Source organism: Caenorhabditis elegans, chromosome IV (genome assembly GCF_000002985.6).
Source record: "Caenorhabditis elegans chromosome IV".
NCBI lineage: Eukaryota > Metazoa > Nematoda > Chromadorea > Rhabditida > Rhabditidae > Caenorhabditis > Caenorhabditis elegans.
In genome coordinates, this window is record NC_003282.8 from 13,256,000 (window position 1) to 13,282,958 (window position 26,959).

General features: G+C 31.9%; 4 protein-coding genes across 8 annotated transcripts; 2 read left to right on the forward strand and 2 right to left on the reverse strand.

Moving 5' to 3' along the window:
• Positions 1–186: 186 nt before the first annotated feature.
• Positions 187–3,077, forward strand: bus-12 (uncharacterized protein; the record flags this gene model as incomplete). 2 transcript variants are annotated; one of them, NM_001047492.4, is made up of 8 exons in its annotated part: positions 187–218; positions 838–975; positions 1,081–1,340; positions 1,468–1,577; positions 1,953–2,021; positions 2,133–2,199; positions 2,328–2,502; positions 2,913–3,077. In NM_001047492.4, the coding sequence occupies 8 exons, from the start codon at positions 187–189 to the stop codon at positions 3,007–3,009; spliced, it is 948 nt and encodes a 315-aa protein (NP_001040957.1). In that variant the 3' UTR covers positions 3,010–3,077. The 2 variants fall into 2 exon arrangements, with proteins under 2 accessions (NP_001040957.1, NP_001040958.1); NM_001047493.6 differs by lacking the exon at positions 187–218 and having other exon boundaries at positions 839–975.
• A 95-nt stretch (positions 3,078–3,172) lies between these two features.
• JC8.16 (uncharacterized protein) lies at positions 3,173–5,621 on the forward strand. The gene is made up of 6 exons (NM_001268788.3): positions 3,173–3,235; positions 3,501–3,753; positions 3,873–4,023; positions 4,159–4,258; positions 4,304–4,379; positions 5,248–5,621. Exons 1-6 carry the CDS (start codon positions 3,192–3,194, stop codon positions 5,575–5,577), a joined length of 954 nt encoding a protein of 317 aa, NP_001255717.1. The 5' UTR covers positions 3,173–3,191; the 3' UTR covers positions 5,578–5,621.
• unc-26 (Synaptojanin) lies at positions 5,556–16,517 on the reverse strand (the record flags this gene model as incomplete). Of its 4 annotated transcripts, NM_001028095.6 has the most annotated exons (10): positions 5,800–6,303; positions 7,400–7,764; positions 7,815–8,095; positions 9,221–9,984; positions 10,129–10,146; positions 11,140–11,798; positions 13,116–13,409; positions 14,193–14,383; positions 15,120–15,349; positions 16,389–16,517. In NM_001028095.6, the coding sequence occupies 10 exons, from the start codon at positions 16,510–16,512 to the stop codon at positions 5,870–5,872; spliced, it is 3,360 nt and encodes a 1,119-aa protein (NP_001023266.1). In that variant the 3' UTR covers positions 5,800–5,869. The 4 variants fall into 4 exon arrangements, with proteins under 4 accessions (NP_001023265.1, NP_001023266.1, NP_001129862.1 ...); NM_001028094.5 differs by lacking the exon at positions 10,129–10,146 and having other exon boundaries at positions 5,556–6,303; positions 16,389–16,515; NM_001136390.4 differs by lacking the exons at positions 5,800–6,303; positions 7,400–7,764; positions 7,815–8,095; positions 9,221–9,984 and having other exon boundaries at positions 10,054–10,146; positions 16,389–16,512.
• Positions 16,518–17,846: 1,329 nt separating this feature from the next.
• cpsf-3 (Cleavage and polyadenylation specificity factor subunit 3) lies at positions 17,847–26,879 on the reverse strand. Its single transcript, NM_070152.6, has 10 exons — positions 26,824–26,879; positions 25,717–26,281; positions 24,546–24,744; positions 23,576–23,862; positions 22,237–22,470; positions 21,394–21,747; positions 20,195–20,333; positions 20,073–20,134; positions 18,821–19,006; positions 17,847–18,158 (listed from the first exon to the last, which is right to left on the reverse strand). Exons 1-10 carry the CDS (start codon positions 26,868–26,870, stop codon positions 18,108–18,110), a joined length of 2,124 nt encoding a protein of 707 aa, NP_502553.2. The 5' UTR covers positions 26,871–26,879; the 3' UTR covers positions 17,847–18,107.
• Positions 26,880–26,959: the final 80 nt, after the last annotated feature.

The following is a 26,959-nucleotide window of genomic DNA, read 5'->3' on the forward strand; positions in this document are numbered from 1 at the left end:
TGAATCTTCTAGTTCACGGATACATTTGAAGATGAATTTCGAGATAAAAACCGGAGACCCTTCTCAAGTCCAGCAGGATATCCATCCCTTTCTCCCATTTTCTTCCAACTGTTCCCTCTTTTCTTCGATTTTCTTTTTATAGAAATACTAATAATACTATTAAACCTCTGAGCAAAAAAAATCAACATGAGGGTTGTGAAAACCGCCGCTGGAAGGAGGTTTGTTTTGCTTTTATGCCCCTTTTTTGTGTTGTTTGAAAATATATAAATTTAACTTTAAAACTGAATTATTTTTAAAATTTTTACCCTTTCTAGAAAAACAAATAATCTTAAGTGATATTACCCGAATTTTGCATTATTGCGACAAAAATATGTTGCGCGGTCTCGACATGACAGTTTTTGTTTAATGCAAAAAGTTTCGCTCCTTTAAAAAGTACTGTAATTTCAAACATTCGTTTCTCTGCAATTTTTATCAATTTTTTATAGTTTTCGATAAAAAATACATATATTTATTAACAAACTTAAAATTAGAAACACAATTTTTAGCAAATCGAGAGTAAAACGATGATAAATCTATGAAAATTCCACAACAATTGTTAACGTGGGTGCACAGCAGGGCTGCGCGGCAATCGGAATATTCCGGCAATCGGCATTCTGTGCAAAAACTACCGCAATGCAGTACGCTAAAATTTTGTAAAACTTTCATATAAAACAATTTTTTTTACAATTTTTCCCTTCTTTAATTTCAAAACGCAATGCCTATAATGCCTGTGAAAAAAGTGCCAAAAAATGGATCGTAAACTATGGTTTAATTTAAAAAAAAAATACAAATTTTCAGCATGATAGTCTTCGTCGCTGCATCCGTATTTTGCTCCCTGATGTCAAAAATAATGGTGACCAGATACTTTTTCGACTATCCAGTGGTTATTCTTATGATGCAGTCCGCTGCAACATTATTTGTTATTGAGGTTACAAGGTACAGTTTTTCAAAAAAATTTGCGCGTTCTGGTATATTGGACAAGTTCCAATGCACCATGTTTTACACGGAACCACGGAATTCGGAATTCAAACGTATTTCCAGAGTGCTAGGAATCCTCAAAGTCGCACCATACTGTTTCGAGAAGGGACGTCACATTGTAATTCCATCGATTCTTTATACAATTTCCCAATGGATTACTGTAGCTTCATTCGAGGGAATTGCAATGCCAAACTTTGACTCTGTGAAGCGGCTTACCCCGATTTTGATTCTAGTCGGTCTAGCTGCCAGAAATAGACAACAGAGAGTAGATCAGAATAAAACCTTTATAATTATTGGATTATCGATTGCTTCAGCGTTTGCAGGTAAGGGATACTTCAAGTGAAATGTTTTAATTGTGGATTAAGAATCTTTTTTTTGTATGAGATTAAAAACTAGGAATTGATCAATAAGAAGTAACCACGTATACTATGTATATAATCATATTTTCAGTAAATCTCGACTTATCCGTGGACAGATATTCTCTGATGTATGGGCTTGTTGGAGCAATCCTTCAAGCCGCTGCATTTGTACTTTTTGAGGAACATCTTCAGAATTACAATGTGAGTTTTTTTAATGTTAGGTGGCAGATTATGTGTAAAAGATTAACGGAAATAGACAACACGCTTTGCTCACTTTTTTTCGCTATGACTAGACTATTTTCACCCTAGTAAATAATTTTTGCGTTCAATTCGTGAATAAAAATCTGGCAAAATAGCTTGAAAAAAGGGATGCCAATTTACGTACTGATTTTCTGTTAAACATTGAAAATTTCATGACAATGTTTGGCAACTTTCTGTCACATTGTCAGCTTTTTGTCAAACTGGCCAACTTTACAATACTTTGAAGAGCCAACTTTCTATAAAATCTTGAAAATTTTCTTTCAAACTTTGGCTGTTTTCTGTCTGTCAAATTACGGAAATTATACTTTTTTTCAGTACACTGAAGTCTTGTACATGCACTCTTTCAACTCGCTCGTCTTTTATCTTCTGGCCGATATGGTTCGAGTAAGTTATTTTCTCTATTCCTTACGTGGCCGTGAAAAAATTGGTGGCCGAGGTTTTTCTGTCCCACGGCCACGTATGCTTTTTTCAAATTTCAAACATGTCCGACTTCAGGACGAACTCCGAGATGCTTTCATGTATATGATCACTTCAGCTCATCCGCTTTTCATTATTGTTTTTGGTGAGTTTTTTTCTAAATTCAAGTTGCCTGTCAAGAACTTAGACAGTAAGCAGGCCGTCCTAAAGTAGTCAAAAAGAGTGCCTGCCTACTATGAAGCACTTTCAAAAAAAAATCTCAATGATTTCCAGCTGTTTCCATGTTTGCCGGAGTTCTCTTCCACTTCACGACATTCTCCTGTCTCGAGAAGAATGGTCCATTGAATATGCAAATTGTGTCAAATGTTCGTGCAGTTGTTGAGACATTCTTGGCTTATTACCTCTCGGTTTATCTGTTTTACGATGTGTACCCGGGAGTTTTGAACTGGTGAGTTGGAAAAATGTATTTTAAACAAGATTTTAAAAAATGAGCAACTTTCTGTCGAAGATTGGAAACTTTCTGTGAAACTTTCGTAACTTTTTCAAAAAAAAGTTTTTCAGAAAAAAAATAGAGCAACTTTTTACTTAAAATTTTTTCAGTCAACTTTTGACAAGTTTCTGTTAAACTCTGTCAACTTTCTACACAACTTTGCCACCGCTCACTTAAACCTAAGCAACTTTCTGACGAACTTTGTTAAAAACTCACATTAACAGTTTTCTGTCAAACTTTGGAAACTTCCTAACAAATTTTGAGAGATTTTTGGCAACTGTCTGCCAAAAATGTGACCAGTTGTTCAAGAAAGTTGTCAATGAAAATTACAAAACGAATTAAAAAATTAAAAATTAATTATTTTTCAGGGCTTTCCTCGCAGTAACCTTTGTCGCTGCAAGAGCTCTTGTCAATCGAGACTGTGAGCCAGAAATTGTGAAGGGACCATGGATGAGCAAAGCATAATCATAATAATACATTTTAAACTTTAAAACATTCCCATTTGAATTGGTAATAAAGGTTTCAGTTTCGTCTCTTTTCTCTAATTATTTCTTGGCTCAGAATGGTTGATAACCTTGATTCAGTATTTCTTCTAAAAATCTTGAAAAAAACATTTAAAACATATTTCAGAGATCACATAAAAACCTATGAAGAAACCAAAAAATGCTGGAATCGTTTCACAATTCTTTCTGTAAGTATAGGCGGTTTTCATGCCTACGTGCCTCCCTACCCTACCTGTAGACACACCGCAGTAGGTGATCGCTTTTGATAAACGTAGGTCGCCTTATAGGCGAGCATATAGGCAGGTAAGTAGGAACACGGCAACCTCGATTCACCTTGTAGGCTAGCAAACAGGCACACCTGTAAGTAGGCATCAAGGCAGACGGTAGGCGTAGGTCCACTTGTAGGCGTGCAGGCATCTTCGTGCCTACTATCTGAAACCTTAATCCTTTCAGTATTGCCACGTGGTTTACACTTACCCTAATGTCTGGAATAATGTATCGAATGGTGCTGGTCGCAACGAATTTTGAATTTCCTTGTATGATAATTCTGTGCCAATCGATTTTTTCTTTGATTTTTCTTCAAATTTCAAGGCTTCTCTTTCCCGACCTCTGCGTCTCTTGGAGCACTTCAATCGATTTTCGAGCACTGCCTGCATCCACGTTTCTCACGTTTTCAGTGTGCTTGGATATGCTGGCATATTATCAGGTAATTTTTTGGGTCTCGACACGAGCGAAAATTTTCAGCTACCGTACTCGCGGATACGGTAGCTGAAATGTTGAGCTCGTGACAAGACCCGAGATCGGAAAAATTGACCAAAATTTCAGGAAACATCAAGCTCAAAGCTCATGGAATACCTAGCTGCTCCTGCGATCGCCATAATTCTATTGAGATCTGCAATAGGCCAAAGATCAAGGATTGGAAAGAAGCTTCCATTTATTCTTTCTTGTTTGTCGGTTATTTTTTCTTATTTTACAAGTTCGTTTCTTTTCGTCACACTTATTTCAATTGATTTGCCCGTGAAATATGATGCATCTGTAGCTATAGCAATGTGAACCCAAAGCATCAGATTTCACGCGCAAATTTTATAGAATTTTCCTAACAAAGTTACAGTTAACGTAACGGTGCTTACACCCGATGGAATGTTATTTGGTTTCATGATTCTAGTCTTTAACATCGCCACGTTTTTCACATTAAAAACCTATTTGAAAAGGTTTGTGATGAAGTATTATCGACTTTTGGAAAGTTGTAATTTCAGAAATTCGATTTCCCAATTTCTGTTCTCTCACTTCTCCTTTTCAACAATCATCTTCTTTGCCTATGAGCTGTACAAGGTAATTTATATAAATTTGCGCGTAAAATGTGATGCATCGAGTCGGGAATATTTTGTAAAAAAGGTGTGCGCCTTTAAAGAGTACTGTAGTTTCAAAATTTAGTTGCTGTAGAATTGCATCGATTTTTCATTTTTTTTTCTTTAAAAATATATTTTTCAACTGGAATAAAACAATGAAAACACAGAAAAAAAACAAGAAAAATCTATGAAAATTAAAATTCCGCAGCAACAAAATTTTGAAACTACAGTACTCGTTAAAGGCGCACACCTTTCTGGATTTATCAAAAATCTGTCGTGTCGAGACCAAGTACAGTATTTTTCTCCCAAAAATTGCCATATTCCACGTTTCGGTAATAATAGTTACCGAAAGATGCAAGAATTTAATCGGTATGGGTCTCACCGCGAAAAGTTACAAAAATGCTACCGTAAGTAGGTTTCATGTCGAAACCCATCTAAATAAAACCGTGCGCCTTCAAGTATTTGAGTACGTTAAATTTAACTTTTCAAAATAAATTGAAAAAGTTTTTTTTTCAATTTGGAAAAATATAGTTTCGATGTTTTGAAATCTTGAAAAGTACTTAAATGTAACATTTTTTTGTAATTTTCAGCTCGTAATATATGGCACGTGGTGTCAGGCTCTCTCATTGCGGTTTGATCTACAAAAAATGTGTGGAATTTTTCTTCCAGAAAAATGTGACGTCAGAACACTTTTAACCATACGTTGAAAAGTCTGCGTCTTTTCTCCCGCATTTTTCGAAGATCAAACCAAAATGGGACACTTTGACACCACGTGATATGGTGCACTGTATGCCAACCATATCCCCAATCCCCAATACATCCAATTTGACGGTCAACTTTTAAAATTTCAGCACGACATTCATCGTCTCTACCTGTACGTTCATCTCTGGCAACTTCCAAATTTCTATTCCGTTCTTTTTTCCTTTGTTTTCTTTTTCTCTCTATCTCTAATCTCTTTGTGCAACGTCATAATTCAATTCGATATCACTTTACTCGCCACCGCTCTAAATACAAAAAATGCGTGGCAATTCGTGATAACAAATTTCGTTTTTCGAAATATTGTGTTCAAGCCATACTATGACCTTAATCCATGCATGTGCCTGAATGCATTGTGCTCGTTTGTCGTATGTCTCACCATATTTTGGATTGATGTGCGGAATCGAAATTCACAGATTTATTGACTAGAAATTTTTAAATTTTAATTTCAATAAAAACTTTTTTGAAAGAGAAAAATAAGAAAGAAATAAATTAAAAAATTAGGAAAATGGCAAAGTTCGAATCAGTGGGAAAGAAAACAATGACTAGAAATTTTGAAAGATGGAATCCCTATTATAAGTGAAAGAAAATGAAATAAATAAGTATATATAATAAGTTAAAAGGGAAAGGGAACACCTGAAAATGTTATTGCTAGAGAAAAAAGAATGCATATTCACAAGAAAAAAAGCCTACAAATAATAAATTACATATTTAAATCTACATATTTTTTGGTCTAGGTGGAATGACAGGCCGAGGTGGCGGTGGGGGTGCCTTCCTGACGGGAACCGCTGGAGGACCTGGTCCAACTGATGCTCCACGAGTCGGTGGAAGAGGAATCGTGGATGGTGGTGGAGCCGGGGATGGTGCAGATTGAGTGAATGGATTGAATAGACAAGCTTGTGGAGGGCTTTTATTATTGTTTGATTGAGGTGGAGCAAGTGGTGGTACATGCTCATACCAAGAACTATTGGCAAGAGAAGCTGATGAAGCTCGTGTTGGCATTGATGTGGAGAGGACGTTTGGTTGTTCTGTTGGCCATTCAAGTTTGGCTACACTGATCGCTTCACTTCTTGCTGATGGTGGACGAGGTCGATCGGGAGCCGAACCAGTAAGCGTCAGACTAGACACACTGATTGCGTCCTCGTCTTCGTCTGAAAATTGAGAATTTAGTGGAATACAGAGTTTGTGATTTTTTATTTCTTTATTAGATTCGAAATTGTCTGAAAACACCGAATTTCATAATGAAAATTCTTGAAAACTTCTCAAAAAAAAAAGTTATGGCGACTTAAAAAATGATCTTAAATTAGTTAAAATTTGAAATTTGACAAACTTGTCAAGCGGCTTGAAACTAACTTTTCTGAAATCACCGTCTAATTTTGAATACCCAATTTAATTATCTAGTTAATTATCAAATGTTAACTAATTTTATGTCATTTTACATAAAAAAATATAAACAAAAATGCCAAAAATTGCAAATTTCCGGGAATTGAGGTTTTTTTTAAATTTAAAGAAAATACTCGAATTTGTTTCCTTTTTTTCAGAATTTCGGAGAATTTTTCTCTAAACATACAGTAAACTTTTTTCGACCGTTAAAATTAACCCTGAGCAGTGGAAAAAATCGAAAAAAAAATGTTGACATCACTTTTAAAATCATTTGTTTTGCCTCAAATTTGAAAAAAAAAAAACTTTTTTATAAAGAAAAATTTTTTAAAGAATAATTTTGGTCCGAAATTAAATTTTTGTTTTAATAAATATAACTTCGATTTTTCAAAATCACGTGCTCGCTGGCTGTCTCTTTGCATAATTTAGATGAAAACGCGCCCCATTCAGAATATTGTCGGTGAAATTCACTCGGACAAGCGAAGAAAAGGTATGAGACCGTCTCGTTGTCTGTGTCTCATCTTTTACACGCTATTTTCTTCTCCGAGAGGACTACGCGACCGAGGGGACGAGGAATCCTCCTCTTCCACCGTTTTCAAGGCCATTTCGCTCATTTTTTTCACGTTTTCTCGTCCGCGAGAAAATAGCAATTTTGAGACAGCCAGCGACCACGTGAAAATATTTTTGATCCGAAAATCGAAAAAAATTTTTTTGCAATTTTTGGTACAAAATTGAAAAATATTTTTTTGTTCAAAAACAATTTTCTTTTGAGAGTTGTTTTAAAAACATTTTAGGTAATTCAAATTCCCTGATCATCTTCCATTTTCGTCTGAAACACCATTGATTTCAATAAATAATTCCACAAACCTGCAAATTCAAAAACGGCACCATCAGTACCACCAAGTAATGCCTCTTCCTCTGCCGTCACTTCAAACGATTCCAAATCAAAATCTGAAAGATGTGGCTTCAAAGCATAAGCCCAATCCGGTGACTTCAACTTCACATTAATCTGATCTGTTCCTCCGATCTTCAGCCCATCCATACTTAATGCGGCTAATGCCATTTCTCCACTATTCAGTACAATCCATAGATCGCCATCGTCGAATTTGCTCAGCTGAACTTGAGCACCGAGTTCCTTCAACTTCTCATGAATCGGCGGAAACATTTGCGGCGGGAATCGAGGTTTTCCGGCAATACTGACAATGATTGTTCCGTCCGGTGGACCCATAGATCTGGAAGTTTAAACGAAAATTATTCAGATTTCAATGAAATTAGGCCGTACTCTACAACATCCTCGATGAGCTCCACACATTTTCTGCCGCCAACTTTAAAAGTTTCCACTTTGAAAACAGCTCCAACAGGTCGATGATCAGAAGTTTTTAATTCTGATCTATCATAGCTGAGAAGTTGCGTTTTTCCCTTCTTTCTCTGATCTTTCCAAAGAATTCGATCAGTCCATGCGGGTGCACGACACTTTTCACTCGTATCATAGTCATCACTGAATGTGTCGTATTTGTATGTTGGTGCGAACGTGAGCTGTCCTTCGTTGAAGCCAACAAATGTCTGAAAATGATGGCTTAGAATTTAATAGAACGCACCTGGTGCCAGGCTGTTCCATTACGGTTTGATCTACAAAAAAATGCGGGAATTTATCACCCAGGAAAATGTGACGTCATCACGTTCTTAACCATGCGAAATCAGTTGGGAAATCTGCGTTTCTTCTCCCCCATTTTTTGTAAATTTACGTAGATCAAGCCGAAATGAGACACTCTGACACCACGTGAGAATGTCGCTGGCTTTTTTTGCTAAAAATTTCAAGATTTTAGAAATTCAGAAATTTGGGGAAAATTTTCAAATTGGAAATCGGTAGAGACACAGCTTCCAAGTTTTTTCTTTAAAGACGAAATAAATCATTCGATATGGGTCTCACCACGAAAAGTCACAAGAATGCTACTGTAAATAGTTTTCGTGGTGAGACCCATCGCGAAAAATTTCTAACACGGCCATAACACGGCTGTCGATTTACGGAGCAAGTTTGTGCAATTTTATCTCTTTTTGTTTGGAAAAAAACTTAATATATTTACTGCTAAAAATTCAGAAAACACATAATTTTAAACTTTCTTTAAAAAAATTAATGCACATTTTTCCTCGAGAACTACACAAACTGCGTAAATCGACACATAAGGTCTCGAAGCGAGTTAATGGTAGAATTAAAAATTTTAGAAGCTTTTTAAAAAGTGAAAACGAGGAAAATCAAGGAATAAATATCAGATTCTTGAATTTAGTCTGAAAAATCGCTTCGAGACCATAAAAAGTCGGAATTGTTCGATTTTCTTCCAAAAAAAAATTGAAAATTTAAATAAACTGTTTCTTTTTGGCTTAAATATCGGAAATTGTCAAAACGCGAAAACTTCTGGTTTTTGCACTAAAAATATGGTACACCGGTCTCGACACGACAAATTTTTATCAAGTACAACAAGGTGTGCGCCTTTTAGGGTACTGTAGTTTCAAACTTTTGCCAATCCGAAATATTTATCGAAAAACCATAAAAAATCGATGCAGATTACACAGCAACAAGAATTTGAGACTACAGTACTCTTTAAAGACGCACATTTATTTTTGAATAAAAAAAATTGTCGCGTCAAGACCGGATACCGTAGTTTTGGCGCAAGCATCACAGTATCCTACCTGTCCAAGAGCTTTCTGCTGTGTCAATTGATCATTTTCGACTAATTTCGCATAGTCTCCATTTCTAACAGCATTCTTAACTTCATCCCCCGACAAATTAATTCGATAGTTGAAATCTCCCAACCAAAATATGACGTCATGCGAGTCAATTTCTCTGCCCAACGGGAATCGAATCTTTTTCAACGTCGTCGCAAAATCCTCATTTCTGTCTCGAATCTCGTTTTGCCCGGCTGCAAAGTGAGAACAAATAAAACAAATAGAAGTGGAGAATACGACGATTCGGAAGGCAACGGATCCCTTATTTCCAGTTGCTCCACCCATTCCAGTCTTTACAGAAGCCACTGCAAAGTCTTTCAGGTATGGTGAGACACGTGGTCTTGCGAAGAGGAATAGACAAACACCGACGAGCTGCTCGGAGCCAATGAGCACAAATGGAGCTTTTTCAGAAAGAGTTTTTCGAATACTTTCACACCACATTCGTTGATTTGTGGTACTTGCTTTAACCATATTACTTGCATTCAAATCAACAAGTTCTTCAACTCCAATTGCTACAATATCAGCTAGTTGCTCATCTTCTACAGATACGAGACGTGTCATTGAATTGGCAAATATCCAGTGGGAGAGACTCGATTCATTACGGAATGCCACATTATGAATATTCTTTCCTCCATTCACATTCCAAGTTCCAACGAATATTTTAATGGATTGAGGTTCGGCGATTTCGGGACTTCGCTCGACAAGCTGCGATACGGCGTCAGCGTATTCTGGAAGAGAATAGAAAATTTGAATAATTAGAAACTAAAACCATATCTATTGAAAATTGAAAAATTCAGATCTCAACACTTTCATTCATGCATGAAACAAAAAAACTATTAAATAATACAAATTTCACGACATTTATAGCTTACCATGATAGTAATAGCTTTCTAAAAATAGAGAGATTTAGAATAGAAATAGAGGTTAAAATTTGGAGTTTCAGATATGGGATTTTCAGGAAATTTTTACGATAAAAGCACAAGAAAACCCTTTTTTTTCGAAAATTAATCATCTGACATTACATGAAATTGTTTTTGAAAATTTTTTGAAAATATATTCCTCATTAATAATTATAAACAAAGTGTGATTTTGAAAAAGTTTCGTAAAAACTTTTTTTGTTTTTTTTTTTGGGAAAATCGGATACACCGAAAAATCGATAAAACTTAATTGTGAAGAAATTTAAAATTGATATAGCACATTTTTTAACGAAACAAAGTTGATTTGGTAGATTTTTAAATTTTCATATTTTATATTATCAAGACGCGAAAAATTTCGCGATTTTCGCGCAAAAAATATACGGTACCCGGTCTTGACACGACAACATTTTTTTTTAAATAAAAACAGGTGTGCGCCTTTAAAGAGTACTGTAATTGCAAACTTTCGTTGTTGCAGGATTATTATCGATTTTTCTCACGATTTTTTTTAAATTTATGTGTGCTCAATTATGTCAATTGAGTTTTTCAACATAAAAAATCGAAAATGTTTGAAACTACAGTACTCTTTAAAGGCGCACGCCGGTTTGTATTTAACTAAAAAACTATCGTTTCGAGACCAGGTACCGTGTTTTTTGGTGCAGAATATGGTAATAAAGTTTTGTAAAAAAGAACTCAAATATTTTCAATTTTCAATGTGAAACTTCACATGAAAAAACATGGAAAAATCGATAAAACTTGGTTTTTAAAAAAAGTTAAAAAATTAAAAAAAAAATTAAAAACCGTACAAATTTATTTTGGAAATTTCAAATTGTTCAGTTTTATTACGAAAAAAAACAACTTTCTGGGGTTTTTCAATTATACGGCCTAATTGTGCAGTTTTGCTCCTAATATTTTTTTGAAAACTTCCAGCTTTTTCCTCTGAAACTCCAACCAATATTCAAAACAAACCTTGTATCAAACTAGGTGGCAATATATTACATGCTCTATCGAAAAGCCTCGGATCATATGCGGCTCCAGTCAAAAATAAATCAAATGATTCCTGCTTTGCACCATCCATCAAATTATTCTGAATAGTTCTTGCAAGCGATCTCGACGCGTCTTTCAACTTGCTCTTTCCGTCAAGAGCTCCAGTTCCCGCGTAGATCGTACTACACTGATCTCCATTTTTCTGCCACAAATCACGAAGAATCTCTTCAACTCGTTGCTCTACATTCACTTTTCCCGCGTTTAAATTCAGAAATGCAACTTGATCATGTGACATTTGAAGTCCGATGGCTGTTTGTACGGCATTCGTCCTATCCAGACAATCTAGACAATTTGTTCGAATTACTCCAGTTTGTCGTTTCACTATTTCTTTTCCCATTGAATAGAAAAATCCATGCTTTGTCATATGTGGGCTCATTTTCTTTTTCAACTGCACAATTGCCTCTTTGGAAATCTTCATTTGAGCATGATAATCAAAATCGATAAAGTCGACTAGTGGAGCGAAATGTGAAGATTTGTGTTGAGTTTTGAACGCATCACCGAGCACTCGTTCACCTTCTTTTCGACCCAATAGATTGACGATTGCAAATTCTCCATAACGGTGTTGGAGTTGGGATAAGTGTCTGAAAATATACAAATCGCTCGCTTCGAGACCTTATGTGTCGATTTACGCAGTTTGTGTAGTTCTCGAGGAAAATTGTGCATTAATTTTTTTAAAGAAAGTTTAAAATTATGTGTTTTCTGAACTTTTAGCAGTAAATATATTAAGTTTTTTCCAAACAAAAAGAGATAAAATTGCACAAACTTGCTCCGTAAATCGACAGCCGTGTTATGGCCGTGTTAGAAATTTTTCGCGATGGGTCTCACCACGAAAACTATTTACAGTAGCATTTTTTTGTGACTTTTCGCGGTGAGACCCATATCGAATAATTTATTTCGCCTCAAAAAAACTTTTAAAAACTTGGAAACTGGTGTCTCCACCGATTTCCGATTTGTAATGTTTTTTTAATCTTGAAATTTTTAGCAAAAAAAAAGCCAGCGACATTCTCACGCGGTGCCATAGTACCTCATTTCGGCTTCATCTACGTAGATCGACAAAAAATGCGGGAAAAGAGACGCAGAGTTCTCAACTGATTTCGTATGGTTAAGAACGTGCTCACGTCACATTTTGTTAGGCGAAAAAATCCCGCAATTTTTGTAGATCAAACCGTAATAGGACAGCCTGGCACCACGTGAAAATCCAAAAAAGTCTCAAGTGCAGAAGTACCACGAAAGAAAAACTAAAAAATTGGGGGAAAAAAAAAGAAAAATACAACCAAAACAGGATTTTTCAATTTTTTCGAATTTCCTCTAAAAGGAAAACGGCGACCAATCAGCGATTCGCTCCGCCCACTTTTGAACCAATCAGATGGAGTGGGCGGAGTTCGAAGACGCTGATTGGTTTGAAAATGAACGTGATATTTATTACATAAATACGAACTTCTGAAAATGCGTATTGAGCAACATATCTGACGCGCAAAATACATCGTAGCGAAAACTACAGTAATTTTTAAAAAGACTACTGTAGCGCTGGTGTCGATTTACGGCTCGAGTAGTCTTTTTAAGAATTACTGTAGTTTTCACTATGAGATATTTTTTAGCGACAAATATGTTGCGCAATACGCATTTTCAGAATATTGTGTTACTGTAATAAATGCACCAGTCAGCGTCATCGAACCCCGCCCACTCCATCTGATTGGTTCAAAAATGGGCGGAGCATATCGCTGATTGGTCGGCGTTCTCATTTTGGAGGGAATTCAAAAAGGGAAGAATTTAGCCAAAATTCGTGAAATCGTGATTTTTTAGGGACTTTTTTTGTTTTTCTTTTGTAATATTTCTGAATTCGAGACTATTTTGGATTTTTTTTTTGAAGAAAAATCCCTTAAATACAGTAAAATTACCTGTGATAGGCAGGAAGACTCGTCTCGAAAGCCCTCAATTTCACTTTATGTGATCCGACATTAACTCCAGGCTGCTCCCAAAATAATGGAATAGACCCCCGAATTTGGAGCAGCGAGCATTCTTTTTCGTCGAAAAGCAACAATTGCTCAGTCTCGACGAAATTAGCCACATTTCCGAGATAATTGGCTCCTCGTACGTTGAATCGAGTGCCGACACGCTCACAACTTAGACGAGATATTAGAGCAACACGTCCTGTGTTTGCACCGACATACACAACACGAACGAGAACTGATCTGGAAAAAAATAGGTGTGAAAAATTATGAAATCAAAGCGGAAAAAAGTTGAAATTCACAGAAATCTATGAAGATTTTGTATTATTTTTGTATATTAAGTAGAAAAATTGAAAAAAAAGTTGTTTATTATTGGATTTTATAATGATTTTTTTAACGACAAAGTTATTAATTTAAGAGAAAAAATAACTAGCTCTAAACTCTAAAAATGATACTGAATTTCACTTTAAAAAATGTTTTTGAAAGATTTGACAATAGGTGTTTCAAAAAAAAAAATGTATATGATAAATCTTGTAATTCCGGGAACTCGGCTGGGTCTCACCACGAAAAAAAATATTTCGAATTAATTCTAAAAAAAATTAAAATTAGCAGAAATTTAATAAAGATTTTTGTATTATTTTTGTGTATTATTGTAAAATTCTTTTTAAAAAATAAGTGAAATTTGAAAAATTCATTTCGGCTTTTTATAATGATTTTTACAACAAAGTTTTAAATTTTAAATTTAAAAAAAAATTCGTTTTTTTTTCAAAAAAACTGAAAATCTTATTATATTCCACAAAAATTATCTTATTTTTTCAAATCACTTTTTTTTGTAATTAAAAAAAATTGAAATTTTCAAAAAATTAGAAAATTGCAAAAAAAAACCACTTTTGTTAAATTTAAAGTTTTTTTTTAAATTTATATGTAAATTCGCAACTTTTCGTACTTAAAGGTCTCGCCACGAGAAACATACTCAACATTATTTGATTTTCGCGTCGAGACCCAAATACATGAATTTTTACCTACCCAGCCATGCATTTCAACAACCAATTATCCGTATCAATTCCATATCTTTGAAATGAAAAATGAAGACTTCGATTCCAGAAGAATCGTGCATCACTACAATCATGTGAATCACGATGTTGAGCTGAACGAGTGAGATCATATGATTGAAGTGATGAAAAATAGAACATTTGAGATGAAAGTAGTCGTTGTAACTGCAAAAAATTGGAGGATTTTAAATGTTTTTTTAGCAAATTTTTTTTTGTTATTTTTTCTCGAAAGATCTTTTTTTTTTTGAATGAAAAACACATTTTTTAATATTTTTTTAATAATTTTTTCAAACATTTTTTTCAAATCTATAAATTGTCGCTGTAACTGAAAAATAGAGGTTTAGAGGTTTTTTGTCAGAAATATCGATTTTTCCACGGTTTTTTTGTAATTTTTTTTGGCTTTTGTGCTTTTTTCTTGAAAAAACAAAACGAATCTTTTTTACAAATTTTTTTCTGTAAAAATGATTTTTTTCTGCTATCCCGGCGATTTTTTTTTGTAAGAAATGCATTTTTTAAAGTAAAAAATTAATTTTTTACTTTTAAAAAATTTGCAATTGTGAAAAATTTGTATTTTTAAAGTTTTTTGGAGAAATAAATTTTTTCAGCGTTTGCACTGGTTTATCTGTAAAAACTGAATTTTTTTTGGATTTTTTTTTCGAAAAAAATGATTTTTTGAAGTTCCTAATGCTTTGGTCTAAAACTTCAAAAAAGTCGAAATAGCCCAAAAAAATTGAACTCAAAATTTGATATTAAAAAAGGTTCAAATTTTCGAATTCGAAACCCTGAAAATTCACAAATTTTCTTTTTTTCATTTTTTTTACAAATTTTACTTTTTTTGGATCTTTTTTAATGTATCAGATAAATTTTTTAAAAACTTTAATAAATTGTTTAAAAAACTTACATCGATAATTCTGGAATCAACATTTTCGACGGAACCAAACGTTCGTAACGATATAAATTCGACATTTGTAATTTTAAGAATATCAGCTCCATAAAGTTGTCCAACTGAAAGTACACCAGTAACAGCAACTAGAACAGCTTCATCTTTTGTAATAGCAAGTACTCCAAGTATTCCATAAGCATCAACTATCTTTTGATATGATCTTCGTTCAACGTCTGTTGAATCCGAATCTGGAAGAGGAGGATAATTTTGGCAAATGTGGGAAATTTTTAAAAAATTTAAATGTGGATGAGAAATATTTTTAAATTTCTCCAAATTTTCCTCTAATACCGAATATCTAAGGGAAAAAAATTCAAAAAATATTCCCTGATTTTATATTTCAGCTTGAAATCGCATTGCGTCTCTATGAGATTTTTCAAACGTCGAATTTCCGCGCCATGTGTCGATTTATGAGATTTGTGTATATTTACGAGATTTTCAATGTTTATCAGATGCTGATTTCTGTTTTTCATTGAGTTTCCTTCATTTTCGTCGGTTTTTGCCAAGTTTTTTTAAAATTGAAATGGGTTTTTTTAAAAGCCAATTAAACATAATATCATTAAAAAACTAACAAAATTTCCAATGTTTAGGTCACAACTCGACGGAAAATTGGAAATTTTTCCTTTAAAAAACACACTTTCAAAAATAATTGGCAAAAACCGACGAAAATCGAGGAAACTTGTTGAAAAACGGAAATCAGCAAGATTTAAAATCTCGTAAATCGACACATGACGTCTCTGGCGCGAAAATTCGCTGTTTGAAAAATCTCATGGGTTAACAAGCGATTTCAAGCTGAACTATAAAATCAGGGAAATATTTTTGAATTTTTATAATTAGAAATTCGGAATTAGGGGAAAAATTGGAGTCATTTGAAAATATTTCTCAGGTTTTGGTACTCCACCTTTGAAAAAAAAACTAAAAAACCGTAATAAAATGGATTGTTTCGATAAAATAATTCTATAAGTTCTGGAGTTTAAATTTTTTTTTCTTTAAAATTTCTCATCAGTAAAAAACGTAATACGGAATATTTTACCACATGTTTTTTTCAAATTTTCAAAAATATTTTGAGAAAAAAATGAGAAAAAACTAATTTTAAAAAAATGTTTTTCGGCCAATGTCTAAATATTTTTTAAACGAATTTATTCAACTTTTATCCAAATTTTCGGATTATTTTTTTAAATTTAAATTAATTTTTAAAATATTTTTGAATAATTTCTTCAAAAACCTTACCTAACGTTGCAATAGCTCCACCCTGAAACAAAAGAGATCCATCTAATCCATTCTTTTCGACAAGGATTGATGGTTGAAATCGTGCATCATTCCTCCGCCATATCCGAATCCCTCGAACTGACATTCTCTAAATAATCACAAATTCAAGAAAGAAAAAACACCAAGAAAACTAAAAAAAAATAAAAAACAAAAAAAAATAAAAGAACCTCAGTAGTGGTGGTGGTGGTGAGAATAGAATAACGAGTCTGCGCGGATGGCAGACTGAGTGAGACAGTACGTGAATAGAAGAGACGCAGAAAAATGCATTGGGAGAGACGCAGAGATGTGAATATATTGACGAAGAAAAAAGGAAGACGATGGCAGAAGGGGAAAAGCCCTGCGAGAAGCATATAAAGAAAGAAGAAAAAACCGACTAACTATACGTGTTTTGTCTTTTTAAATCTCTTAGGCCTCCCGGTCCCGGCCACGGGTGTCATTGGGCATTTTTTTGCAATTTTTCCAATTTTCGGAAAATCTATATAAAGAAAAATGGCGAAAATTTAAAGATATTATTTTGGAAAAAAATTATTTATTTTCGAAATGTCGAAGAAAATAGATTTTTTTCAATTTTTTCAAAAAAAAAATCGAAAAATTGAAAAGATTAACAATAAAATTCAATTTCTATCAAATTTTGTTTATTACGCGTACACAAATTTCTGAGAATGCGTATTTTGCAACATATCTCGTGGCCAAAACTACTGTAATTTATAATATATAAAAATACTATTGTAGCGCTGTTACGGAAATTATTCATTAATCGATAAAATATTTTGAAAGATAACACAGAAATGACAAAAAAAAATCGAGAGATCCCGTAAATGGGCATAAGCGCTACAGAAGTCATTCAACGGGATACTGTAGTTTTCGCTACGAGATACTTTGTGCGTCAGATATGTTGTGCTACGCATTCTCAGAATTTAGTGTTTTCGTGATATGTTGAAGAAATTCGAAAAATCGGAAAAATTTTTTTTTCGAAATATTGGAAAAACGAAAAACTGAAAAAAATCCCTAAACTTTTAGATTTATTTTTTCACTAAAATCTGTTTTTTTACGCCTAAGAAACAGAAAATTTTCGTTTTTAAATTTTTTAGTGAAAATCGGAAAAACAAAATTTTAAAAATTAAGAGATATTTTTTCGAAAAGTCGAAATATTGGAAAATCTAAAAGTTTTTGGTTTTTCGATTTTATTCAAAAATTTTTTTTTTCAATTCGAAATTTGTTCGTTTTTCGATTTTACTATTAGAGAACATTTAAAGATCGAAAATTTTAGTTTTTCCAATATTTTCAAAAAAATTTAATTTTGCGGAATTTCCGGAAAGTCTCTTAAATTTTCGGTAATTTTTCTCATACATTTTTCATTACTTTCTGAAAGTTTGTTTCTCCATTTTTGCGATTTTTAGGGAAAAACTCATATAGTCTCTCGCGATGGACACGCGTTTTCATTTTTTTGGAGACAAAGAAAAAAAATTATTGGATTAAAAAATATGATTTTAATGCACAAAACGAAGAGCACAACAACAGAAGAAAAAGTAATAATGATATAATAATAATGAAATAAATTATAACAATTCTCTCGATATTCCCTTCAATACTCTGAAAACATAAACAAAACGAAAAAAAGATAGAGAAAGAGAATGTAATTTGAGATCATTGTTGGTGTGACGATCGACTCTGCTTACTCTAACATTCCATATCATCAATCTCATTCACTTCTGTGTTTGTAGTCACAATCTGGAATAATTTTGAGATTTTTTCAGATTTCCGAAAGTTATGGTTTTATTCATGCGATGTGGAAAAATGCAAAGAATGTATTTTTATACGTTTTTCCTTATTCATGTGTGTCGAAAAATGTTTAAAAAACGCATGCATTTTTCGACATTTTTTCTGTATTTTTCGACATCGGCCGACATCCCATTTCATATGCTGAAGGCGAGAGACGAAAATTTGCGGGGACACAGAGAGATGTGTCCCCGCAATTTTTTTTTAATTTTTCGATGTTTCGATTTTTTTAAAATTAGCTCAATATTTCGGCCATTATTCTTCTTTTTAGAAGAAATTTTTATGTTTTTTCTTATCCATATAAACAAAATTAGATTTAAAAAAAAATCATATTTTATGGTTAATTTTCTGAACATTTTTTTTTTCGATTTTTCGATTTTCCAGAGAATCGAAAAATCGAAAATTTTCGTTTTTCGATTTTCACTATTTCGATTTTCACCAAAAAACATCGAAAAATCGAAAATGACACCTTGAGTGGGATGTCGGCCGATGTCGAAAAATGTCGTAAAATGCAAAAAATACATGAGATTAAAAAAATTTTTTTTGACATGTATAAAAATTCATTTTTAGCCATTTCTCTATATCACATAAATAACACCATTAATTTGAATTACCTGTCGCATTTTCTCAGTCAAATTCTGAAGTAAATGAGATGTCGTCGGATCATCCATCGGATCATCACCACCCATCATAACTGGACCATCGGAAGATCCTTCTACCAGGAGACGTCGACCATCCTCTTCGAATTGGGCAAGCAATCCACGTTCACTCATTACTATCGAAACGTCGTCTCCGCAGATCTGAAAGAGTGAAATTTCGTGAATTGTAGCGTCGTTTGTTTTAATTGTGTAATTGAAATAAAGACTACTTGGGTTTAATTAAATTTCCAAAACCTAAAAGTTTGTACTTTTAAATGTTTTTTTGCTGTTGAACAAGGGTGACGCTGTTTTTCAGAAAAAAAAACGGAAAAATTTGGAAATAATGTTAAAGAAATATTGTGCCAAAGTACATTACCAGGTCTCAACACGACAAATTTTTGGTAAATTGAAAAAGTGTGCGCCTTTAAAGAGGAAAAAAAATTTTTAAATGATTTTTTCAATACAAATTATTAAAATTTCAATAATTTTCGATATTTTTCCAATTAAAAAAGTGTACTTCAATCGACAAATTTCAGATTAATTTTATTATCCAGACGCAACATTTTGTGATTTTTTTCCGAAAATACGGTGCCTGGTCTCGGCACGACAAAAGTTTGTTAAATGTAAAAGTAAAAATCCTTGAAAAAGCCTGTAATTTCAAAAATTACTTTCAATTTCAGCGGAACTTTTCGTTAATTTTTCATATTTTTTTTTCCGAAAAATAATAAAAATCGATAAAGACTCCGCATCAACGAAAGATTGAATTTACAGTAATCTTCAAAGGCGCACACCTTTTTTTGCATTTAACAAAAATTTTCGTGTCGAGACCGGGTACCGTATTTTTGGCAAAAAAATCACAAAATATTGGGTCTGGGTAATTAACAGGAAAACTACCGAAATTTATTGAAATTTTAATAATTTATTTTTGAAAAATCTAAAAACAAAATTTTTCGAGTTTAAAAATTTTTTAAAAAAACCGGCACTTTTGTTCTAAAAAGATGATTCTTGCAATTTGGATTTCAAAATTTTGAAATAAAAATTTTAAAACTTTTTTTAAATACTTGCGACTGAACTTCAAACTTGAAATTCGTTAAATTATTCGAATTTTAATTGAAAAAAATTCCAAAAAGGTAATAGTTTCAAAGTTGAAAAAAAATGTTTTAAAACTAAAAATCTATTTTTTTTTGAAAATCACACCAAAATTGTTTTTTTTTAAATCAACACTTACATGTTTAACCATTCCTTCTATAGCCGTATTGAATTGTGGGAAAGACGAATTTGAGGGAAGATCTGGAAATATATATATATATATATATTTACTTTTTTGGCATTTAATGACTCCTCTCTCACATTTATCAGGAACCGGATTGGCTTGAGCATGAAGAATTGCAGCGACAACTGAATCAGCATACATATCATATACTGGATTAGAATCCCATCGAACAACAACCACATGATCATTTCCGTACACTGTTACGTTGACTTTTCCCTGCAAAAAAAAATTATGGTACCGGTTTTTCGATTTATTAAAACCGAAAAACCAAAATTTTTCGATTTTTCGATTTCTGAAAAATCGAAAATTTTTCGTTTCTTGATTTTTCGATATTTCGAATTTTTGTCAAATTTTCTAAAATTAGCTTTAAATTTTGAATGACGTTTTTTTGTTTTCTTGTGTTTTTCTCATCTATATAATCAAAACTTTAAAAAATCGAATTTTATGGTCAATTTTTTTTTTCAATTTTTCAATTTTCCAGAAAATCGAAAAGTTGAAAATTTTTCGATTTTCCTTGAAAATGATCGAAAAATGACACTCCTGGTTTGGAGACTATACAATTATTATAATGTTCTTTCCTTCTGCATGCTTTCTGGTCCTTTTTCGATTTTTTTATTTGAAAAATTGGCAAACCGTAACAATTTTGCAGATTTGTATTTTTTATAGAAAACTAGTTTCTGTAGATAGTTTCTGGTTTACATTTATGAAAAAAAAATTTTGGAAAAAAGTTTTGAAAAAAAATTTGAAAATATCCGTTGAAGTTTTCGATATAATTTTTTAATCGAAAACATGTAATTTTCTGGTTCAGATTTTAAAAAAATTAATTTTTCTCCTTGAAAAACAATTAAAAATTTAGATTGAATTTTCCGAATTAAAAAAAATAATTTTGGCATTTTTTATTGGAAAAAATTAATTCCGTTGAATTTTTCGATAGAGAATGCCAGGTAATTTTTCAAAAATCAAAAATTGCAATTTTTCGAAAGCTGGAAAATTCTTATCAAATACTTTCGATATATTCATAAAAAAGAAAGCTTCTGATATTTTTTTAAAAGAATTTAATTCAATTTTTTTTCAATGAATTTCTCATATTCTCCGAAAAATTTTTAACATTTCAATTTCGATTTAAGGCATAAAATTGTGTTTTTCGAGCGGAATTATATATTTTTTCAGGAAATTTTTTTATTAAAAATTTTTTTTATTAACGTAAAAGTAGCATTTTCTGAGAATTTACAATTTTTAAAAGTATTTTACGTGGTTTTTCGAATTCCATAGATACCTGAAACACAGTAATAGCTTGCGTGACACTTCCTTTCTTGGATATTTCTTTAAGCTTAATATTTTGTATTAAACAAGCATCATCATTGAGTTGTTGTAAATTAAAAATTAAAAGTTTCAATGATCCCGAGTAATGAACAGACATTCTTTGTTCAAGACTTGAAATTCGAAGTGAAGTGTATGATCCAAGCTCTTCGGGTACCATGATCGAATAGGAAAAGTTATTTTTGACGAGAACTCCGCTGATAGTCTCATTGTTTTCTGGTACTCGTTGTGCCAATTTTCCAATTACTTTTGCCGTTTTTTCACCTCGAAACTGTAATTGCAGCCGTTCAGTATTGCGGGGATTGTGTACCTGAAATTTGGTTATTTTTAATATAAAACTGATATTTGTGTTCGGCTCGGCACTTTTACAAAATCCCCGTTTTTCTTATCGTTGTGCGTAAAAAATATAGAGTAAATCGAACTTAAAAAACTTGTAAATATAGAGCAAATATAAAATATTTGTACTTTCTGTAGATAACCTCAATTTGATTAAAAGTATTGAAAAGTTGCTCAAAAACCGCATTTTGTGGCACATTGCGACTTTGAGACAGTAGTGAGCAAGTTTTAAAAACATTTTTATTAAAGTTGAGTTATCTACAGAAAGTACAAATATTTTATATTTGCTCTATATTTACAATTTTTTTTAATTCTTAAAATTTATTAAATTATAGTTTTTTTTAAAATTAAACAAAAAATGTTTGAATTTGAAAAAAAAAATTTAATTTTACAAATTTACAAATTACTCTAAATTTTTACATAAATTTTCAAGAAAAAAGTTTGAAAAATCTCTGTCACTCACTTCAATTGGAATATTATCATCTTGAAATTGTCGTTCAATGCCTGACTTGAGGCGACTCATCTCATGAAGTTCACCGTGTACAAGTACTAAATGTGGAGGTTTTAGAGCTTTTACGAAATTCGATGTTTGATGATAATCAGTATGAGCTGAGAATGAGACATAGCCGACTTGCATTCTCATTGGCAACTTTTCTCCACTCAATGAGACGATCTCCTCGGGTTCGGATAGAATGTGCTGAAAGGAACAATTATTTTTTGAAAAATCAGTGAAATACAGTGCATTTTCGATTTTTTTTTTGTTTGAATTTGGAATTTTTTGCCCAATTCGATCAAAATACAAATTTCCGAAAAGCGCTCAGATTGTTATCACCCAGAAGCGAAATTTTAGAATTTTTGCGCCAAATATACGGTACCTGGTCTTGACACGACAATTTTTGGTAAATATAAAATGTGTGCGCCTTTAAGGAGTACTGTAATTTGAAACTCTGCGAATTTTCATCAATTTTTTATAGTTTTTCTTTCGCGATTTGTTATAATTAACTTTTCAAAAAAATAAATACGATTTGTTTAAAATAAAAACATTGCAGAAACGAAAATAGTTACAGTACTCTTTAAAGGCCCACGCCTTAACATTTAATATTTAACAAAATTTTGTTGTGTCGAGACCTTGGATCCAATTTTTGGCGCAAAAATCGTGAAAATTCGTGTCTCGGAGCTCGTGTATTCCTCGAAGAGAATATCTTACTGTTTTTGAATAATTTTGTAGAAAAATAATCGAAAAACTCGAAAAAAAATTATCTACCGTATTTATTCAAATTCTCAATATTTTCAGGTCCTTTCTCAATTTATTAAATACATTTTTTCTTTTTTTTATTAAATTTTTGTTTCTTTTTCGATTTTTCAAAAATTATTTTTAAAATCCTTTATAGATTTATTGTGTATTTAGATTTTTTTTAAAATTTTTCACAAAAATTAAACACCCTCGTTTTTTTTTAATTTTTAAATACCTTAAAATCTTGGCGATTTATTTTGTTTTTCATCAACAATAAATGCAAATTTAATTTAAAAAATGGATTTGGTCATTGTTCTTTTTTTTAGAATAAATTTAAATGTTTCTTCTCATCAATATAAACAAAATTTAAATTAAAAAAAAAATCATATTTTCTGAACATCTTTTTTTCGATTTTTCGGTGACATTTTTCGGAAATCGAAAATTTTCGTTTTTCGATTTTCCCTCAAAAAATCGAAAAATCATTTGCTCCGGGAGTACACAATCTGCGTAAATCGACATTTGGCCGTGGTAGAGGTTTTTCACGGTCATTTTCTCATTTTCCAGAAACCTTAGCAAGAGTTCCTTCGACACAATAACCAGCAATAATACATCCATTCTTCGTATCTGGGCACCAACTTTCGAATAATTCTCGACTAAATCCACTCTGAAGCATTCCGGGAGTTGCCAGAACAACACATGGTCCAGCATCTTCAAATTGATCCATTCCACGGAGAGTCGAAACATGTTTGAAAATGAACGGATTTTTTACGGCAATTTGTTTTTGAATACGAGAATTCATTCCGTTTACGAATGTCTGATATACTGACATACACTTTTTCGCGAGTGATGATGCATCTGAATGAAAATGAAATGTATTTGTGGAAAAGTTGAGATTTTTTTATTTTTTGGTATTAAAAAATTCTGATGAGTACTAAAAATGCAATATTATTATTCATTTAATTTTAAACTGAGTTTTAAAATTTTTTTTCAGTTTTTTATTTCGAAAAAATCCTTTAAAGAGTGATTATGTATTTAGATTTTTTAAAAATTTAACCGAAAATGTTCGTTTTTAAAATTTTTTTTTAATACCTTAAAATCTTGCCGATTTCTTTTTTTTTTCATCAACAATAAATACAGATTTTATTAAAAAAATTTTTTTTTTGATTTTAAAATTTTCGGAAGATCGAAATTTTTGGATTTTTCTTTAAATTTTTTTTAAACCGAGAAAATCGAAAAAATAAAAAAATTCTGTAAATTTTTGAAACGTTAAAAATTTTTTCAGTTTTTTATTTCGCAAAAAATTATATAAAGAGTGATTATGTATTCAGCATTTTTCTTCGAATTTTTTTACAAAAATCGAAAACTTTCGTTTATCATTTTTTTTTCGCAGAATAGCTTGAAATCATAGCTTTAAATAAATTTTCACGTTTTCCTATGTTTTTCACCAACAGAAAAATATTTAATTTTAAAAATTGAATTTTTGTAAACTTTCTGAACATATTTTTTTCTCAATTTTCAATAATTTTCTATAAACTTACAATAAACCGGAATATCATGAAGTTCTTGATGTGATTCCCAGTATTCATCAAGAATAAGCATAAGCTCTTGAGCTGGACCAATTGCAAAAGCTGGAATTAGACAACGACCTCCACGTGTCACAATATCATGAACCATTTGTGTAAATCTCTTCTCTCTAACTGCACGATCTTCATGAGTTTGTGTCCCGTATGTGGATTCCTGAAAACGCAAAAAAAATAAATGTTGGAGTACTGTCAATAGGAATTTTAGTCGAAGAAAAAAAAACAAAAATTCAAAAAAATTCCAATTTCAAAAAAAAGTTCAGCCAATTTAGTTAGCTTTTTTCGAGTTTTTTAAAGGTGGAGTACCGAAATACGAAAAATATTTTTTTTAATGACTTCAAATTTTCCTCTGATTCCGAATATCTAAATGAAAAAATTCAAAAAAATTTTCCTGATTTTATATTTCAACTTGAAATCGCTTGTACACCTATGAGATTTTTCAAACGCCGAATTTTCGCGCCAGAGACGCCATGTGTCGATTTACGAGATTTGTGTATATTTACGAGATTTTCAATCTTTATCAGATGCTGATTTCCGTTTTTCAGTTTCCTTCATTTTCGTCGGTTCTTGCCAAAGTTGCTTTTTCTGAAAATGTGTTTTTTAAAAGTGAATTAAACATTATATTATCAAAAAACTAACAACATTTCCAATTTTTAGGTTACAACTAAACGGAAAATTGGAAATGGTGTTAGTTTTTCGATAATATAATGTTTAATTGACTTTTAAAAAACACATTTTCAGAAAAAAAAACTACTTTGACAAAAACCGACGAAAATGAAGGAAACTCGTTGAAAAACGGAAATTAGCATCCGATAAAGATTAAAAATCTCGTAAATATACACAAATCTCGTAAATCGCCTCTGGCGCGAAAATTCGGCGTTTGAAAAATCTCATGGGTGTACAAGCGATTTCAAGCTGAAATATAAAATCAGGGAAATTTTTTTTGAATTTTTTTCACTTAGATATTCGGAATTTTGAGAAAATTTAGAGTCATTTAAAAATATTTCCCAGATTTCGGTATTCCACCGTTAAATAAACAATTTTTTTTTTGAAATTTCCAAATTTCGAAAAAAAAATTATAGCACTGACTTTATACATTCAGTGTAAATTTCCGAAAAAAAGCTCTTACAGTAATGAGAACTTGTGGAGTAATTGGAGGAATCTCTGCTGCACACAAATGTCTATCTTCCAGACATGAAAAATCTCCAGTGTAGAGAACACGAACTCCAGCAATTTCAATCATAAATTGGCATGCACCAAGTACGTGACCTGCTACATACGGCCAAAATCTGATTCCATTCACTTCTTTCTGCTCTCGAAAATCAATTGTTTCAATTTTCGCCATACTTTTCTCCAAATCATCTTCAGTATAAAGCTGATTACGATCCGGTCCTCCATACTTTGAAATTCGTACATAATCACCGAGAAGCATTCGATAGATGGCTTTAGTTGCATGTGTCATGAAACATTTTCCCTGGAATGCTGTTTTCTGTAATAACCATGGAAGTGCACCACAATGATCCAAATGAAAATGAGTGATGAGAAGTAGATCAATGTTTTCTATTTCAACGAAATCCACGAATGGTAGAGCATCAACTCCGTGGAGTCCTGGATGGACTCCACAATCGAGCATTACACGTTTTCCCTTGTACTCCAGTAGATGGCATGATCTACCAACTTCTTGGCCTGATCCGCTGCAAAAATTTAAATACTTTGATGAATTTAATGAAGGTTGAAAAAAATTGGGTCTAACTTTTCTTTAAAAATTCGTTTTTAAATTATTTTCTTTTAAAAAATTAAAAATAAATTTTGGGTGGAAAATCGATAATTGTTTTTTTTTAAATTAGCAATAATATACAAGTTTTGGACAGCATGCATTTTTCCAAAAAAACACCTAATTTTTAAATTATTTTTTCAATAATCGATTTTTTCCAAAATATCTGAAAAACGAAAAATCAAAAAAAAAAAACCAAATTTTTTAGATTTTTTGAAATTCGAATCATCGGAAACATTTTTTTTTGATTTTTAGTTTTTCCGATATTTCGAGAAAAATTAAATTTTTTGAAATAAAAAATCTCTAAATTTTGGTCAGTTTCCTTATTTTTAGAAGAAATTTTAGTTTTTTCTCATCATAATTAACAAACTTTGATGAAAACTGAATTTTATGGTTAATTTTTTAAACATTTTTTTTCGATTTTATTTTTTTATGTTCAAAATTCCAAATTTTAATACTCACAGCGGCGTGAAACAAAGAGAATCCGAATTATCGCCTTCCTCTTCCATATTCTGAAACTAAAATTATATTTGAAAAAAATAAGAATATTCAAAAATATAAAAGAATAGATATTGAACGATTAAATTAATCGGATTAA

What these genes read in the sequence shown, in the direction of transcription:
- JC8.16 (NM_001268788.3), top strand. Translation starts at nt 3,192, where the DNA reads ATGAAGAAACCAAAAAATGCTGGAATCGTTTCACAATTCTTTCT. An exon ending in TATTTTTTCTTATTTTACAA is followed by an intron (nt 4,024 to 4,158) that starts GTTCGTTTCTTT and finishes ACAAAGTTACAG; the next exon opens with TTAACGTAACGGTGCTTACA. An exon ending in TTGCCTATGAGCTGTACAAG is followed by an intron (nt 4,380 to 5,247) that starts GTAATTTATATA and finishes TTAAAATTTCAG; the next exon opens with CACGACATTCATCGTCTCTA.
- cpsf-3 (NM_070152.6), bottom strand. Translation starts at nt 26,870, where the DNA reads ATGGAAGAGGAAGGCGATAATTCGGATTCTCTTTGTTTCACGCCGCT. An exon ending in TCATGATATTCCGGTTTATT is followed by an intron (nt 23,863 to 24,545) that starts GTAAGTTTATAG and finishes ATTTTCATTCAG; the next exon opens with ATGCATCATCACTCGCGAAA. An exon ending in TGACTGAGAAAATGCGACAG is followed by an intron (nt 18,159 to 18,820) that starts GTAATTCAAATT and finishes AAATTATTCCAG; the next exon opens with ATTGTGACTACAAACACAGA.